At 40.9% G+C, this 17,763-nt stretch overlaps 1 protein-coding gene across 1 annotated transcript in view; it reads right to left on the bottom strand.

The window, feature by feature from the left end:
• Positions 1-17,763, bottom strand: part of LOC118359141 (cytosolic carboxypeptidase 6-like) — a 447,711-nt gene that overhangs the window by 237,703 nt on the left and 192,245 nt on the right. The window contains exon 4 of the mRNA XM_052480434.1: positions 14,044-14,138. Within this exon, the coding sequence (XP_052336394.1) occupies positions 14,044-14,138 (95 nt within the window). The remainder of the gene's footprint in view (positions 1-14,043; positions 14,139-17,763) is intronic.

Genomic DNA, 17,763 nt, shown 5'->3' with positions numbered 1-17,763 from the left:
ATATTCAGCAGGCTACTGGCATTACACAAATATTCAGCAGGCTACTGGCATTACACAAATATTCACCAGGCTACTGGCATTACACAAATATTCACCAGGCTACTGGCATTACACAAATATTCACCAGGCTACTGACATTACACAAATATTCACCAGGCTACTGACATTACACATCTGGCTAAAAGATTAATGTAGCTCTGCTGGAATCACTTTCATAGATAACTTTGACGCCTTCTGGAAACAGAATGACAGAATCCATCCAAATCATCTTGACTCCTGGACTCTATCCATACTTTTCAAGGCTGCATTGAAAAAATGACTTATCAATGACCAGCTCAGTTAATCCCTACCATTGTGACATTGTGACAATGTCCATTATCATAGGGACGTTGGCAGACACAATGTAAGTAACTTAATTTATGTCCCCCTAATTTCCCTGAATTGTTGATCCTACAGCTATTGTATGCAGTAATCACAGTAATCATGAGCCTATGAACCAGAGTTACACTGTTAGCACTGAGGCGGTGCCCAAGTAGGAAGACCATCAGCTCCAACATAAATAACATGAGCAAGTCTAATTCTGATAAGCTTTCCATTAAAGCATTAAAAACTGTCACACCCTGATCAGTTTCACCTGTCCTCGTTATTGTCTCAACCCCCTCCAGGTGACGCTTTTTTCCCCCAGTGTATTTTTCCATGTGTTTCCTGTCTCTCTGTGCCAGTTCCTCTTGTATGTTTCCAAGTCAACCAGCGTTTTCCCCGTTCTCCTGCTTTTTGCATCTCCTTTTTCTAGTCCTCCCCGTTTTGACCCTTGCCTGTTTTCTGAACTTTGTACCCACCTACCTGACCAGTCTGCCTGCCTTGACCACGAGTCTGTCTGGCACTCTGTACCTCCTGGACTCTGATCTGGTTTTGAACTTTTTGCCTGTCCACGACCATTCTCTTGCCTACCTCTTTGGATTAATAAACATTGTAAGACTCCAATCATCTGCCTCCTGTGTCTGCATTTGGGTCTCGCCTTGTGGACAAGCAACCCAGAAAAGTGCTAAAAAACAACCCATATTAACATATGCAGCCTGAGAAACAAGGTCCATGAAGTCAATAACCTGCTTGTAACAGATGACATTCATATTCTGAAACTTACTTAGATAATACCTTTGGTGATACAGTGGTAGCAATACATGGTTATAACATCTACCAAAAAGACAGAAATGCCAACGGGGGCGGTGTTGCGATCTACATTCAGAACCACATTCCTGTAAAGCTTAGAGAGGAACTAATGTTAAATACTGTTGAAGTAATATGGTACAGGTTCACCTGCCTCACCTTAAGCCCATTCTTGTGGGAAGTGCTAACAGTCAGTATCTGGATAATATGTGTGAAATGCTTGATAATGTATGTGATGTCAACAGTGAAGTATATTTTCTGGGTGATTTAAATATTGACTGGCTTTCATCAAGCTGCCCACTCAAGAAAAAACATCAAACTGTTACCAGTGCCTGCAACCTTAAGGATAGTTATAAATAGCCCAGGAATGAAATCATCAACATGTATTGATCACATCTTTACTAATGCTGCAGAAATGTGCTTTAAAGTAGTATCCAAATCCATTGTATGTAGTGATCACAATATAGTCGCCATATCTAGGAAAACTAGAAAAACGTTTTGTAATGATTCATATGTTGATGATGTAAAGAATATTTGCTGGTCTGTAGTGTGTAATGAGGAGCAACCAGACACTGCACTTGACACATTTATGAAATTGCTTATTCCAGTTACTAATAAGCATGCACCCATTAAGAAAATGACTGTAAAAACCCCTTGGATTGATGAGGAATTGAAAAAATTGTAGGGTGGAGAGGGATAAGGCAAAAGGTATGACAAATAAGTTTGGCAGCTCAGCTGATTGGTAAATGTACTGCAAATTAAGAAATCATGTGACTAAACTAAATAAAAATACACTATACTATGAATGCCAGTAAAAGCTTTGGAGCACATTACATTTTGGGAAAAAAGGAAAACTCGACTCCATCATTCATTGAATCAGATGACTCATTCATCACAAAACCTACTGATATTGCCAACTCCTTTAATTACTTTTGATTGTCAAGACAAGCAGATTTAGGTATGACATGCCAGCAACAAACGCTGACACTATACATCGAAGTATATCGGACCAAATTAGACAAGAATTGTACTTTTGAATTCCATAAAGTCTGTGTGGAAAACATTGTTGTCTTTCAATGACAAGCCACTGGGATCTGACAATCTGGATGGAAAATTGCTGAGGATAATGGCGGACGATATTGCCACATCTTCAATATAAGCCTACTAGAAAGTGTGTGCCCTCAGGCCTGGAGGGAAGCTAAAGTCATTCCGCTACCCAAGAATAGCAAAGCCCCATTTACTGGTCAAATAGCCGACCAATCAGTCTGTTACCAAGAACTAGTAAACGTCTGGAATAAAATGGTGTTTGACCAGATACAATGCTATTTCACAGAAAACAAATTGACAACAGACTTTCAGCACGCTTATAGGGAAGGACACTCAATAAGCATAGCACTTACAGAAATGACTGATGATTGGCTGAGAGAAATTTATGATAAAATGATTGTGGGGGCTGTCTTGTTAGGCTTCAGTGCAGCTTTTGACATTATCAATCATAGTCTGCTGCTGGAAAAACATATGCGTTATGGCTTTACACCCCCTGCTATGATATGGATAGAGTTACTTGTCTGTAACGTATATTGTCCCTCTCCAGCCTCTAGGTCATCAGGCTGCTGATTATCCTGCCACCATCGTCTCGCGCACCTGCGCCTCCTGACACTCACCTGGACTTCATCACCTCCTTGATTATCTTTCCTATATCTGTCACTCCCCTTGGTTCTTTCCTCAGGTGTTATTGACTCTGTTTTCATGTCAGTGCTTTGTTTGTGTTTTGTGTTCATTGTTTCTTTTATTTATTAAGACACTCACTCCCTGAACTTGCTTCCCAACTCTCAGCGTTACATTGTCTAACAGAACACAGAGGGTGTTCTTTAATGGAAGTCTCTCAAACATAATCCAGGTACAATCAGGAATTCCACAGGGTAGCTGTTGAGGCCCTTTACTTTTTTCAATTTTTACTAACATGGCTTTGAGTAAAGCCAGTGTGCCTATGTATGCGGATGACTCAACACTATACACATCAGCGTCTACAGCAACTGAAATGACTGCAACACTTAACAAAGACCTGCAGTTAGTTTCGGAATGGGTAGCAATGAATAAGTTAGTCCTAAATATTTTGGGACAAGTTATTCACTAAACCTCTACATCTCGTAATGAATCATATGGAAATTGAGCAAGTTGAGTTAAACTGCTTGGAGTATTCCTGGTTTGTAAACTCTCATGGTCAAAACATTGATACAACAGTAGCTAAGATGGGGAGAAGTCTGTCCATAATAAAGCGCTACTCTGCCTTCTTAACACTATCAACAAGGCAGCTCCTACAGGCCCTAGTTTTGTTGCAACTTGACTACTTGCAGTGGGCTCAGAACAGGGCAGCACAGCTGGCCCTTAAAAGTACACAGAGCTAACATTAATGGCAAGAATGTCAATCGCTCGTGGCTCAAAGTGGAAGAGCGATTGACTTCATCATTACTTGTTATTGTAAGAGGTGTTGACAAGCTGTATGTACCGAGCTGTCTGTTTAAAATACTTGCACACAGCTCGAACACCTATGAATATCCCACAAGACATACCACCAGAGGTCTCTTCAAGGTCCCCAAGTCCAGAACAGACTATTGGAGGCGCACAGTATTTCATAGGGCCACATGAAACTCTTCCACATCGGGTAATTGATGCAAGTAGTAGAATCAGATTTCAAAAACTGGTAAAAATACACATTATGGAACAACAGGGACTGTTGCAGACACATGCATAGGCATACATTGTGATAATGTTGTATGGTGGTATTAATCATTTTCTATTGTAGCTATGTAGTGGTGTAATAATGTTATATGATGTCCTGTTTTATCTTTTGTTTTATATGTAATGTAGGTGCTTTAATATGTTTTGACCCCAGGAAGAGTAGCTGCTGCCTTGGATTAATACAAAGTTGGGAGGCGACTAATAGGCTACTGTCACTCTTAATAGTAGGGCATACAGTATATCAACAAATTAGGTGGTGATATTGTTGATATTTTGAATCGCAAAACTCTTGATTCAAGGTTGAATAAAGTTATTTACATTGTCCTCAACAGGAGCTATTGGTTACCGTAAGCCTATTGCTACATCCATTTTTGTACGTATAAATTATATACACATTGATTCTTGAAGAATACAACGTATAGATGCATCATGCTTTTAGTTCAATTGTCGTACCCCAGCAGTACCCAAAATACTCCGATGTTTGTAAACCAAGTAAATGAAAAACAAATATATATATATAGCCTCAAAACACGGTTAAAATTATACTTTTGATATCATGGATGGTCAGTCCTTGCATCCATACCTCTCTGTCTATTAACTTGAGAGTGGTTCAAATTCTCAAGACCCATCCCACAGCTTTTTACCAAAACAGAGGCTGCTTTGTTATTGTTTCAATTAAGGATTGTAGTTATAACTCTGGTCATGTTTTAAGAAATGAAGCTCCTGTCACGGTGTATAATGACAGGAGACAGGCGCAGGAATACGTAATCGAAAAAAAAAAAATCTACACACAAAATAAAGTACGTCATGAAAACCATGGGGACGAAGCCCAAAACAAACACATAAATACAGGGTAACCCAAACAAGAGCCTCTAAATAATACATAGGATGAGACCTGTAATAACAAGTGCACAATAACATGTACAGTGAGGGGGGAAAGTATTTGATCCCCTGCTGATTTTGTACGTTTGCCCACTGAAAGAATTGATCAGTCTATCATTTTAATGGTAGGTTTATTTGAACAGTGAGAAACAGAATAACAACAAAGAAATCCAGAAAAACGCATGTCAAAAATGTTATAAATTGATTTGCATTTTAAGGAGGGAAATAAGTATTTGACCCCTCTGCAAAACATGACTTAGTACTTGGTGGCAAAACCCTTGTTGGCAATCACAGAGGTCAGACGTTTCTTGTAGTTGACCACCAGGTTTGCACACATCGCAGGAGGGATTTTGTCCCACTCCTCTATGCAGATCTTCAAGTCATTAAGGTTTTGAGGCTGATGTTAGGCAACTCGAACCTTCAGCTCCCTCCACAGATTTTCTATGGGATACTTGAGCCACTCCTTTGTTGCCTTGGCTGTGTGTTTTGGGTCATTGTCATGCTGGAATACTCATCCACGACCCATTTTCAATGCCCTGGCTGAGGGAAGGAGGTTCTCACCCAGGATGTGATGGTACATGGCCCCGTCCATCGTCCCTTTGATGCGGTGAAGTTGTCCTGACCCCTTAGCAGAAAAACACCCCCAAAGCATAATGTTTCCACCTCCATGTCTGACGGTGGGGATGGGGTTCTTGGGTTCATAGGCAGCATCCCTCCTCCTCCAAACACGGCGAGTTGAGTTGATGCCAAAGAGCTCCATTTTGGTCTCATCTGACCACAACACTTTCACCCAGTTGTCCTCTGAATCATTCAGATATTCATTGACAAACTTCAGATGTGCTTTCTTGCGGGCGCTGCAGGATTTCAGTCCTTCACGGCGTAGTGTGTTACCAATTGTTTCTTGGTGACTATGGTCCCAGCTGCCTTGAGACAATTGACAAGATCCTCCCGTGTAGTTCTGGGCTGATTCCTCACCGTTCTCATTATCATTGCAACTCCACGAGGTGAGATCTTGCATGGAATCCTAGGACGAGGGAGATTGACAGTTCTTCCATTTGCGAATAATCGCACCAACTGTTGTCACCTTCTCACCAAGCTGCTTGGCGATGGTCTTGTAGCCCATTCCAGCCTTGTGTAGGTCTACAATCTTGTCCCTGACATCCTTGGAGAGCTCTTTGGTCTTGGCCATGGTGGAGAGTTTGGAATCTGATTGATTGATTGCTTCTGTGGACAGGTGTCTTTTATACAGGTAACAAACTGAGATTAGGAGCACTCCCTTTAAGAGTGTGCTCCTAATCTCAGCTCGTTACCTGTATAAAAGACACCTGTCCTCAACAGGAGCTATTGGTTACCGTAAGCCTATTGCAACATCCATTTTGTACGTATAAATTATATACACATTGATTCTTGAAGAATATAACGTATAGATGCATCATGCGTTTAGTTCAACTGTCGTACCCCAGCAGAACCCAAAATACTCCGATACTTCTGGGAGCCAGAAATCTTTCTGGTTGAGAGAGGGTCAAATACTTATTTCCCTCATTAAAATGCAAATCAATTTCTAACGTTTTTGACATGCGTTCTTCTGGATTTTTTTGTTGTTATTCTGTCTCTCACTGTTCAAATAAACCTACCATTAAAATGATGAACTGATCATTTCTTTGTCAGTGGGAAAACGTACAAAATCAGCAGGGGATCAAATACTTTTTTCCCTCATTGTAGCACAAAAACCGATACAACAGAGCACAGGTACTCACAAGACCAACGGACGTGGGACAATAATCGTCAAGTACAATGGGGAACAGGGCACATATATACACAAACTAATCAGGGGGAATGGGAACCAGGTGTGCGTAATGAGACAAGACAGTCCGGGGTTGGTGGTAATAATAATCAATAATGCCTAGAAGGCCGGTGACGTAGACCTCCATAGCTGGTGAACGGAATGAGCAGCAGTTCCGGGGGGGATCCATGACATCTGGTGGATAAATATTTAAGGGACAGGCACAGCATGAGTACCTCATTATTCTAATACCTTGTTTAAACACATCTTTCAGTAAAACTGTATAAAGGGATCCTCAGTGTTTTTTTAAAGACATCTGAAGGAATGAATAAAACTCTGTGAGCTTACTAAGACCGAACATGGCATTGTTTGTTTGGCCACATGTGGTCTAGATGCTTTTAACAGCTCCTCCATTTGCTTTCCACTATGACAACAAAGCATCTTATTTTGGCAGTCCCAGATATGGAATAAATCAAGCAAATTGCAAAGAATTTTAACTATCTGATCAATGCAGGATGGGATAAAGAAGAAAAAGAGAACCAGAGAAGAGAGAGGGTGACAGACAGGGAGAAAATAGAGAATAGATTGCTTTTGCCTGTATTTATCAGTAGAAAAGTCCCTTTTAACCCAAAAGTTGAAGTCTTTATCTCTCTGCAGGAGCAGTTCTTCCTGGGGCCCCTCATTGCGCTACTGGGGGCTAGGTTGTGTTCCCCTGTGAGAGACAGCATTCCGATTAGAGCCCATTGCCAAGTGCAGGGATCCATCGTGAGCCTGAAGGTGCAGTAATTAGAGGAGAAAAAGCACTGGATTTACACTGTGTTACAGCAAGCAGGTTATGCCAGGTGATAAATGCTAGCGTTGAGGGAGCTGACATACCTGGAGCACTGGAGCACCATGTGAGCTGCTGGTCCATTCTGACACCGTCCATCAGTATTAGTTGGATCAGAATGGCGGAGAGATGGGGAGATGTCAGCCAATGTAATGTTAAAGAGCCAGTGAGTTAATGTATTGTGAAAGCCCCTCGGTCATTGTTATCCAAATGGGACTTTTTATTAGAAGCCCTCTCACTTCTTGATATATCTCCCAAGTGAACTTCACTGCTCTGTAGTTAAGTGGATCAAAGCCAATGTACAGCTCATGCGTGGGTGTTTGGAGTCAGCCTGCTCTCAACAGGTCTGTGGGCTTTTTAAAATTCTGCTCATCCACCCTCGAGCTGCATGATGAAGAGCTTGAAGACAATTGAACTGTCCGACTTCTGATCTCTCTGGTTTCCTTCGAGGAATATGGGTTTTCCCTGGGAGGGGGCAGGCTCAAGCTAGGACATAACTCATCTCTTTGTGATTCTCGGATTTTACCATTGCAAAACTATCCACCACCAGCCCTAGCAGCAGAAAATCACATATTTTCTAAAACCGAGGTACTTATCTTGGAGCCAAAGCACAGAGACAGAATCTGGCTGAATATTTTAATTCACAGGCAATAAAGAGGTAGGTAAAAAAAAACAGGAAAAAACCTAGGTGTTATTTTAGATTCTGAACTCAAATTCGAATCACACAATAGGAATGTGACCAAAATAGATTTTTACAACCTGAGGAACATTGCCAAGGTGCGGCTGTTTCTTTCTCATGCTGATACAGAGAGACTTATTCATGCTTTTATTACAAGCTGGCTTGACTTCTGTAACGCTCCCCTGTCTGGTCTATCCAAGAAAGCCATTGGTCAACTGCAAAACATACAGAATACTGCAGCATGGGTACTGACCAAGGCCAGATGTAGAGCACACATTACACTGGTTTTAAGGTCTCTGCACTGGCTGCCTGTGAGTTTTAGAATTAGAATCAATTCACGATTGTGCACCTCAATACATGTCAGACATGCTTTAACCTCTTGAACCTCTGGGGGCAGTATTTCATTTTTGGATGAAAAACGTTCCTGTTTTAAACAAGATATTTTGTCACAAAAAGATGCTAGACTATGCATATAATTGAAAGCTTTGGAAAGAAAACACTGACGTTTACAAAACTGCAAAGATATTGTCTGTGAGTGCCACAGAACTAATGCTACAGGCGAAACCAAGATGAAATTTCATACAGGAAGTGAGACAGATTTTGGAGGCGCTGTGTTCTAATGTCTCCTTATATGGCTGTGAATGCGCAAGGAATGAGCCTACACTTTCTGTTGTTTCCCCAAGGTGTTTGCATCATTGTGACGTATTTGTAGGCATATCATTGGAAAATTGACCATAAGAGACTACATTTACCAGGTGTCCGCTCGGTGTCCTCCGTCGAAACTATTGCGTAATCTCCAGGTGCGTGCATTTTTCCATTTTGAACAGAGGAGAAACCAAACTGCAATGAGTGATTTATCATCGAATAGATATATGAAAAACACCTTGAGGATTGATTCGAAACAACGTTTGCCATGTTTCTGTCGATATTACGGAGTTAATTTGGAAAAAAGTTTGCGTTGTAATGACTGAATTTTCGGGGGGTTTTCTTAGCCAAAAGTGATGAACAAAACGGAGCGATTTCTCCTACAGAAATAATATTTTTGGAAAAACTGAACATTTGCTATCTAACTGAGTCTCCTCATTGAAAACATCCGAAGTTCTTCAAAGGTAAATTATTTTATTTGAATGCTTTTCTTGTTTTTGTGAAAATGTTGCCTGCTGAATGCTAGGCTTAATGCTATGCTAGCTATCAATACTCTTACACAAATACTTGTGTAGCTATGGTTGAAAAGCATTTTTTGAAAATCTGAGATGACAGTGTTGTTAACAAAAGGCCAAGCTTTGCGATTTTCATGAATAGTTAACGTTGCGTTATGGTAATGAGCTTGAGGCTATAATTACGCTCCCGGATACGGGATTGCTCGTTGCAACAGGTTAAAGTTATGTACCCAGTACGTCCCTCAGGTCCTCTGGCACTGGTCTTTTAACTATCTAAAAGCCTAGGACCAAGAGGCATGGAGAGGCAGCCTTTAGTTATTATGCCCCCATTCTCTGGAATAGCCTGCCAGACAACCTGAGGGGTGGGCATAGATATCCGTGGACATAGATATCTTAAATCACCTTTTTAGTCGTTCTGTGTTTATTGTTGTTCTTTATTTTTTTATACTCTTATGTTTGTTGTGTAGTTAATATTTACATTTTTTATTTTCATTGTCTTTAATAGTTTTGATGGCTGCCCTTGACCGCCTTATGACAGAGGCTCCTGTTGAATGGGCACACTTGATCACGTAACCCTGTTTCCCATGTCAGCCCTGTGCCTCGGCATGTCTGGCAGATGCACCCAGACCCACGATACCCTCCCGCCCCCACCTCTGCATCTACCACTCTACGACTATTACCGATGACAGCAATCACATAAACAACCAACGGTTCATATGCAAATTATACCAGACACATCCGTTTTGGAATTCTAATGCATAATTCATACAGAGAGTATGTGGTATGCTTAAAAAAAAGTTCAGGTGCTGCAATGTATGACTATTACAATGGCCATCGCAGAGATAGGCCTTCTAGCAGTCCTCAAACATGTATGTGAATGGTATCAATTAGAGTTGGGCGATATGGACAAAATCCATATTGCAAATGCTTTTTTTTTTTTTTCAATAAAAACTTAGCACACACACACACACATTCTATTCGACTAAGACATTCTTATCTTGTATTATTTCTTATGGTTGTTGCATTGTGGAAAAGGAACCTGCAAGTAAGCTTTTAGTTGGACGGTTTACAAATGTATAAAAACTTGAAACTTGAAATGACAATAAATTATTTTGGGTGCCAGAGCCCGGCGATATGGACAAAAAGTTATATCGCGATAAATGTAACAATTTTTCTTGATAACAACAAACAACGATAAAGTACAATTATTTTACACTCGCAGCAGGCTCTATAACAATTTTCTTCCAGTGCCAAGTAAGACAACTGAGATGGTAGCCTATGATTCACAAATTAAGCTACTGTACTTCATGTACTGTCACACCCACCAGGGACATTCTGGACCAAGGCCTCATCGAAGGATTTCCAATACCGACACCCCGGTCAACCAGGTAGGAAGCCAGGTGGTGCCCCTAGAGGGGCGGTATTGTCACACCCTGATCTGTTTCACCTGTCTTTGTGATTGTCTCCACCCCCTCCAGGTGTTGCCCATCTTCCCCATTATCCCCTGTGTATTTATACTGGTGTTCTCTGTATGTCTGTTAAGCCTCCCAGTGTTTTCCCCTTGTTCATGTCTTTTTCTAGTTCCTGTTTTTGACCATTCTGCCTGCCCTGACTCTGAGTCTGCACCTTGTCACACCACCCTGGATTATTGACCTCTGCCTGCCCTGACTCTGAGCCCACATTCACCCCAGTCTGAGTTCCTGAGCGCTATGGAGCAGGTTTTCATCAAGGATCTCTCTCTGTACTTTGCTCCATTCATCTTTGCCTTGATCCTGACTAGTCTCCCAGTCCCTGCCGCTGAAAAACATCCCCACAGCATGATGCTGCCACCACCATGCTTCACCGTAGGGATGGTGCCAGGTTTCCTCCAGATGTGACGGTTGGCATTCAGGCCAAAGAGTTCAATCTTGACTTCATCAGACCAGAGAATCTTGTTTCTCATGGTCTGAGAGTCCTTTAGGTGCCTTTTGGCAAACTCCAAGCAGACTGTCATGTGCTTTTTACTAAGGAGTGGCTTCCATCTGGCCACTCTACCATAAAATCAAATCAAATGTTATTGGTCACATACACATGGTTAGCAGATGTTAATGTGAGTGTAGCGAAATGCTTGTGCTTCTAGTTCTGACTATGCAGTAATATCTAACAAGTAATCTGATAAATTCACAACAACTACCTTATACACACAAATACACACGAATGTGTAACGGCGTTCGTCTGTTGGAAGAGAGTCGGACCAAAATGCAGCGTGGTGGTTACTCATGTTCTTTAATGAAACTGAATGATACATGAAATAACTATATATATACAAAACAACAAACAGAACGTGAAAACCTATACAGCCTGTCTGGTGAACAACTACACAGAGACAGGAACAATCACCCACGAAAACACTCACAGAATATGGCTGCCTAAATATGGTTCCCAATCAGAGACAACGATAAATCACCTGACACCTGAATCACCCCCAAGACAAAAAACACACCACAATAACCCATGTCACACCCTGGCCTGTCCAAATAGATAAAGAAAACACAAAATACTAAGACCAAGGCGTGACAGAATGTAAAGGGATGAATAGAATATCTACATATAAATATATGGATGAGCGATAGCGTGCGGCATAGGCAAGATGCAGTAGATGGTGTAGAATACAGTATATACATATGAGATGAGTAATGTAGGATATGTAAACCTTTATTAGGTCTATTTATTTAAGTGGCCAGAGATTTGAGTCTGTATGTTGGCAGCAGCCTCTCAATGTTAGTGGTGGCTGTTTAACAGTCTGATGGCCTTGAGATAGAAGCTGTTTTTCAGTCTTTCGGCCCCGGCTTTGATGCACCTGTACTGACCTCGCCTTCTGGATGATAGCATGGTGAATAGGCAGTGGCTGGGGTGGTTGTTGTCCTTGATTATCTTTTTTGCCTTCCTGTGACATCGGGTGCTGTAGGTATCCAAAAAGGCCTGATTTCTTGGAGTGCTGCAGAGATGGTTCCCCTTCTGGAAGGTTCTCCTATCGCCACAGAGGAACTCTACAGCTCTATCAGATTGACCATCGGGTTCTTGGTCACCTCCCTGACCAAGGCCCTTCTCCCCGATTGCTCAGTTTGGCCTGGCAGCCGGCTCTAGGAAGAGTCTTGGTGGTTCCAAAGTTCTTCCAATTAAGAATGATGGAGGCCACTGTGTTCTCTGGGATCTTCAATGCTGCAGATACTTTTTGGTACCCTTCCCTCAGATCTGTGCATCGATACAATCTCTGACCACCTACGGACAATTCCTTTGACCTCATGGCTTGTTACTTGCTCTGACATGCACTGTCAACTGTGGGACCTTATATAGAGAGGTGTGTGCCTTTCCAAATCATGTCCAATCAATTGAATTTACCACAGGTGGACAACAATCAAGTTGTAGAACCATCTCAAGGATTATCAATGGAAACAGGATGTACCTGAGCTCAATTTCGAGTCTCTTAAAAAAAGGTATGCATACTTATGTAAATAAGGTATTTCTGTTTTTATTGTTAATAAATGACAATACATTTCTAAAAACCTGTTTCTGCTTTTTCATTATGGGGTATTGTGTGTAGATTGATGAGGGAAAACATTATTTAATACATTTTAGAGTAAAGCTGTAACAGGAAAAAGTCAAGGGTTCTGAATACCTTCCGAATGCACTCTGACATTGCTCGTCCTGATATTTCTAAATTCCTTTCTTTACATTTTTGGGATTTGTGTGTATTGTTTTGTATTTTTAGGTATTACTGCACTGTAAATTGATCACTGAATTTTACGTGACCAATAAAATTTGATTTGAAGTGGGTTAAAATCTTCCTAGAAGTCATAGAGGATGCACAGGGGCCATGTGAAAATGCTGCATTTTGGCACTTTATTGAATGTCCCATGTCGTCTATATATTAAAGGGCACTTCATTTAATATAAAAGGCTTATAAAATTCTATATTTCTGCACAATGTCTACAAAAAATAGCATAAGGTCGCAAAAGGCACTCAATTCGTGGAATGACCCACAAATCAATGGATTTTAAAAGAATGATGCAAAACTATGCATGATCACAGATAAAGTAACATGTTGAGTTAGAGATGAATAGGTACATTATGACTAAGCAGGTCTGTGGAAATACTTAATATAGCTGGTAAAGGGGTCTTACATTTGACACAAAGCAGTGTGACACAGAGGACAGTTTTCAGTTACAGGAGAAAATGAAACCTACGTAGGTCCACGTCTACGACAAAGTGTTACATATGCAGCTGCTCTCGTCTCAGTTCTAATTATCTAATCAACATCCCGGTCACTGTCCCTCAAACTACCAGGCCATCGCTGTCATGGAAACAGAACATCTCTAGCAACATCTCCAATCTCACAACTTCAAACACCCTATTTTTAAAGTCTGGAAAACTAAAGACGCACAGGTTGAACAGATAGTTCCAGAGAAATTAGAGGACAACTAAATGATCCACAAGCAAGTAGTACTTTGGACAAATAGAACATCTACAAATCTACCCTCAACTTCATTGGTATAGACGTGTTGAGTGAGATCAACAGCCCCTTTTTGCACCTGTTAGATGACTCTGATTCTGACAGTTTTGCTGGATCTAGCTATCTGTTATGGCCTGAGGTTGACTACATGTAGGTTCTCCTATCATAACAAACATGAAGGTTTCAGGTTTAAAGTAAAACCTCAGTTAACATTTGGGTTTAAGCTTTCATCATAAAGATAGGACGCTCCCTTCTATCACATTAAGTGACGTGTTTTTTGTTTTAGTTTTCTTTAAAGTGTGACTGTACCATTTAGGCCGGCTGGTGGACTTCACCACTGGAGACATGCCATCCCTGTACAGGCTCTTGGTCTTGCTGAAGTTGACAATGTTGAAAATCACCCTCTGAAAGAAAAATGTGAACATTCCATTAGATTGGTAGAATGTGTGAACAAGAAAAAGGGGATGATATGAATGGGTAGAAATATCAGCAATGGACTGAATGAGAAAAGGGGGAAAGTTCACGATGTCAATACAACACAGTCAATTGTATATAATGACTGATTATTATGCCTGAATAGAGATAAGAAAGTGTGCTTCAACACATGGCAGCACAACACACTATAAAGTAGAGATGAAAAGACATGTCTGTCAACAGATAGCGTGGTGAAACGGTGGCCTAGCAGATGATCATGCTGAAACAGGCAGGCTACCATGGGGCCAGCTTGGCTTTAAAACATTAATTCATGGCTAGGTGAGGGATATGTCCTGGGGTCCCACTCCTCCACCAGGATCCTGATTAGGATCAGGGGAGAGGTTTTAATAAATATATAAATCATGACAATAATATTATCATTGTACAGTAAATGAATCCTATTGATGGACCATATCAAATTACCAACTTAGTCCAGGTGGTGGAAGTGAACTGTGTGCTACTGAAATCCTATTACAAACCCCGCTCCTTCTCCCCCTCCCTCCTTGCCATCACAGGAGCAGGGATTGTGGCAGGCTGATTCAGACTTAGGTAAAATGACATTTAACTGATGTTCTGACTGGCAGCAGGCTCCTGTACCGTGGAGATAAGACCATCGCTGCTGGCATTTCAATTAAACTTCACTGCCCTGCACATCTGTTGCCAGCCTACTTTCAGCTTTTCCTCAGGCAAATACATCCTCATTTTCTGACTTATATTGGTCCTCTTTCTTCTTTTTCACCAATTCAGATTGTCTTATTTAGTGGCTGTGTCTCATACCTGTAATCTATTTGTTAAGCTTCTTTAACTCCAAGGTGGAGCTCTATACTCCACCAAGGCAGGCAGGCTGCAACAGTCTCTGTTCTTCTGTTAAGACAAGGCAAAGTAGGTGTTTTGGCCACCACATAACGTCACCTGGTGGTCTGATTGTAATAGACCAATGACAATTCATCTTTGATTTCCATATCCCCTCCTACTATCCCGCCCGGTCAAATTGATGACATGCACAGGAGGGATTCATGGCCAAAAGCAAGAGAGATTGTGCAGTAGCTGGCTGTAAGGCAGCAATTGTTTCTTTGCACTGTCTATCAGAACAATCACTTCGACTGATTTGACAAAAAATATATATAATATGTTTCTAAACACCTGAATGAATCGTGAATAACGATGAGTAAGAAAGTTACAGACACACAAATATCATATAACTTCTCACCATCACAATAATGTGAGATTAGAATTTTTGGGGGGCTATGATAATAGTGCGTCTAACTATATTCACAATTCATTCAGGATTATTCTTAATCATGGTAGCATCCACAATAATGTAGAAGTGTTTAGAAACATATTATATATACAATACCAGTCCAACGTTTGGACACACATACTCATTCAAGGGTTTTTCTTTATTTTCTATACTTTTTCTGCATTGTAGAATAATAGTGAAGACCTCAAAACTATGAAATAACACATTTGGAATCATGTAGTAACCAAAAAAGTGTTAAAACAAATCTAAATATATTTGAGATTTGAGATTCTTCACAGTAGGCACCCTTTGCCTTGATGACAGCTCTGCAAACTCTTGGCATTCTCTCAAACAGCTTAATGAAGTAGTCACCTGAAATGCATTTCAATTAACAGGTGTGCCTTGTTAAAAGTTAATTTGTGGAATTTCTTTCCTTCTTAATGCGTTTGAGCTAATCAGTTGTGTTGTGACAAGGTAGGGGTGGTATACAGAAGATAGCCCTATTTGGTAAAAGACCAAGTCTATATTATGGTAAGAATAAGCAAAGAGAAATGACAGTCCATCATTACTTTTAGACATGAAGGTCAGTCAATCCGGAAAATTTCAACAACTTTGAACGTTTCTTCAAGGGTAGTCACAAAAACTATCAAGCGCTATGATGAAACTGGCTCTCATGAGGACCGTCACAGGAAACAAAAGACCCAGAGTTCTCTGCTGCAGACGATAAGTTAATTAGAGTTAACTGCCCCTCAGATTGCAGCCCAAATACATGCTTCACGGAGTTCAAGGAACAGACACATCTCAACATCCACTGTTCATTGCAGACTACGTGAATCAGGCCTTCATGGTTGAATTGCTGCAAAGAAACCACTACTAAAGGACACCAATAATAAGAAGAGACTTGCTTGGGCCAAGAAACATGAGTAATGGACATTAAACCGGTGGACATCTGTCCTGTGGTTCCCACCGTGAAGCATGGAGGAGGAAGTGTGATGGTGTGGGGGTGCTTTGCTGGTGACACTGTCAGTGTTTACTTAGAATTCAAGGCACACTTAACCAGCATGGGTACCACAGCATTCTGCAGCGATATGCCATCCCATCTGGTTTGCACTTAGTGGGACAATAATTTGTTTTTCAACAGGACAATGACTGAAAACACATCTCCAGACCATGTAAGGGCTATTTGACCAATAAGGAGAGTGATGGTGCTGCATCAGATGACCTGGCGTCCACAATCACCCGACCTCAACTCAATTGAGATAGTTTGGGTGAGTTGGACCGCAGAGTGAAGGAAAAGCAGCCAACAGGTGCTCAGCATATGTGGGAACTCCTTCAAGAGTGTTGGAAAAGTATTCCAGGTGAAGCACGTTGAGAGAATGCCACAAATGTGCAAAGCTGTCATCAAGGCAAAGGGTGGCTACAAAGAACAAGACATATCCCAGTCTGGCCAATAAAAAGTAAAGATTAAGATGGGTAAAAGAAGACAGACACTGAATAGAGGAACTCTGCCTAAAAGGATTTGCCTCCTCACTGTTGACTATGAGACTGGTGTTTTGCAGGTACTATTTTTTGAAGCTGCCAGTTGAAGACTCGTGAGGGGTCTGTTTCTCAAACTAGACACTCTAATGTACATGTCCACTTGCTCAGCTGTGCACCATGGCCTCCCACTCCTCTTTCTATTCTGGTTAGAGCCAGTTTGCTCTGTTCTGTGAAGGGAGTAGTAGTACACAGCGTTGCATGAGATCTTCAGTTTCTTGGCAATTTCTCACATGGAAAAGACTTCATTTCTCAGAACAAGAATAGACTGACGAGTTCCAGAAGAAGGGTCTTTGTTTCTGGCCATTTTGAACCTGTAACCGAACCCACAAATGCTGATGCTCCAGATACTCAACTAGTCTAAAGAAGGCCAGTTTTATTGCTTCTTTAATCAGAAAAACAGTTTACAGCTGTGCTAACATAATTGCAAAAGGGTTTCCTAATGCTCAATTAGCCTTTTAAAATGATAAACTTGAATTAGCTAACACAACATACCACTGGAACACAGTAGTGATGGTTGCTGATAATGGGCCTCTGTACCTCTGTAGATATTCCCCCCCAAAATCAGCTGTTTCCAGCTACAATAGTCATTAACAACATTAACAATGGCTACACTGTATTTCTGATCAATTTGATGTTGCAAAAAAATGTGTTTCTTTAAAAAACAAGGACATTTCTTAGTTACCCCAAACTTTTGAAAGGTAGTGTATATTTTTTTTTTTACAATAAAAGTGACTCCATTATACACCATTCATTTCCATTAGGCACAAAATAATCTG

The sequence above is a fragment of the Oncorhynchus keta genome, chromosome 26 (genome assembly GCF_023373465.1).
Source record: "Oncorhynchus keta strain PuntledgeMale-10-30-2019 chromosome 26, Oket_V2, whole genome shotgun sequence".
NCBI classification, from domain to species: domain Eukaryota; kingdom Metazoa; phylum Chordata; class Actinopteri; order Salmoniformes; family Salmonidae; genus Oncorhynchus; species Oncorhynchus keta.
Note: the sequence above shows the minus strand (reverse complement) of the source record. Positions and strands in the feature narration are given on the sequence as shown.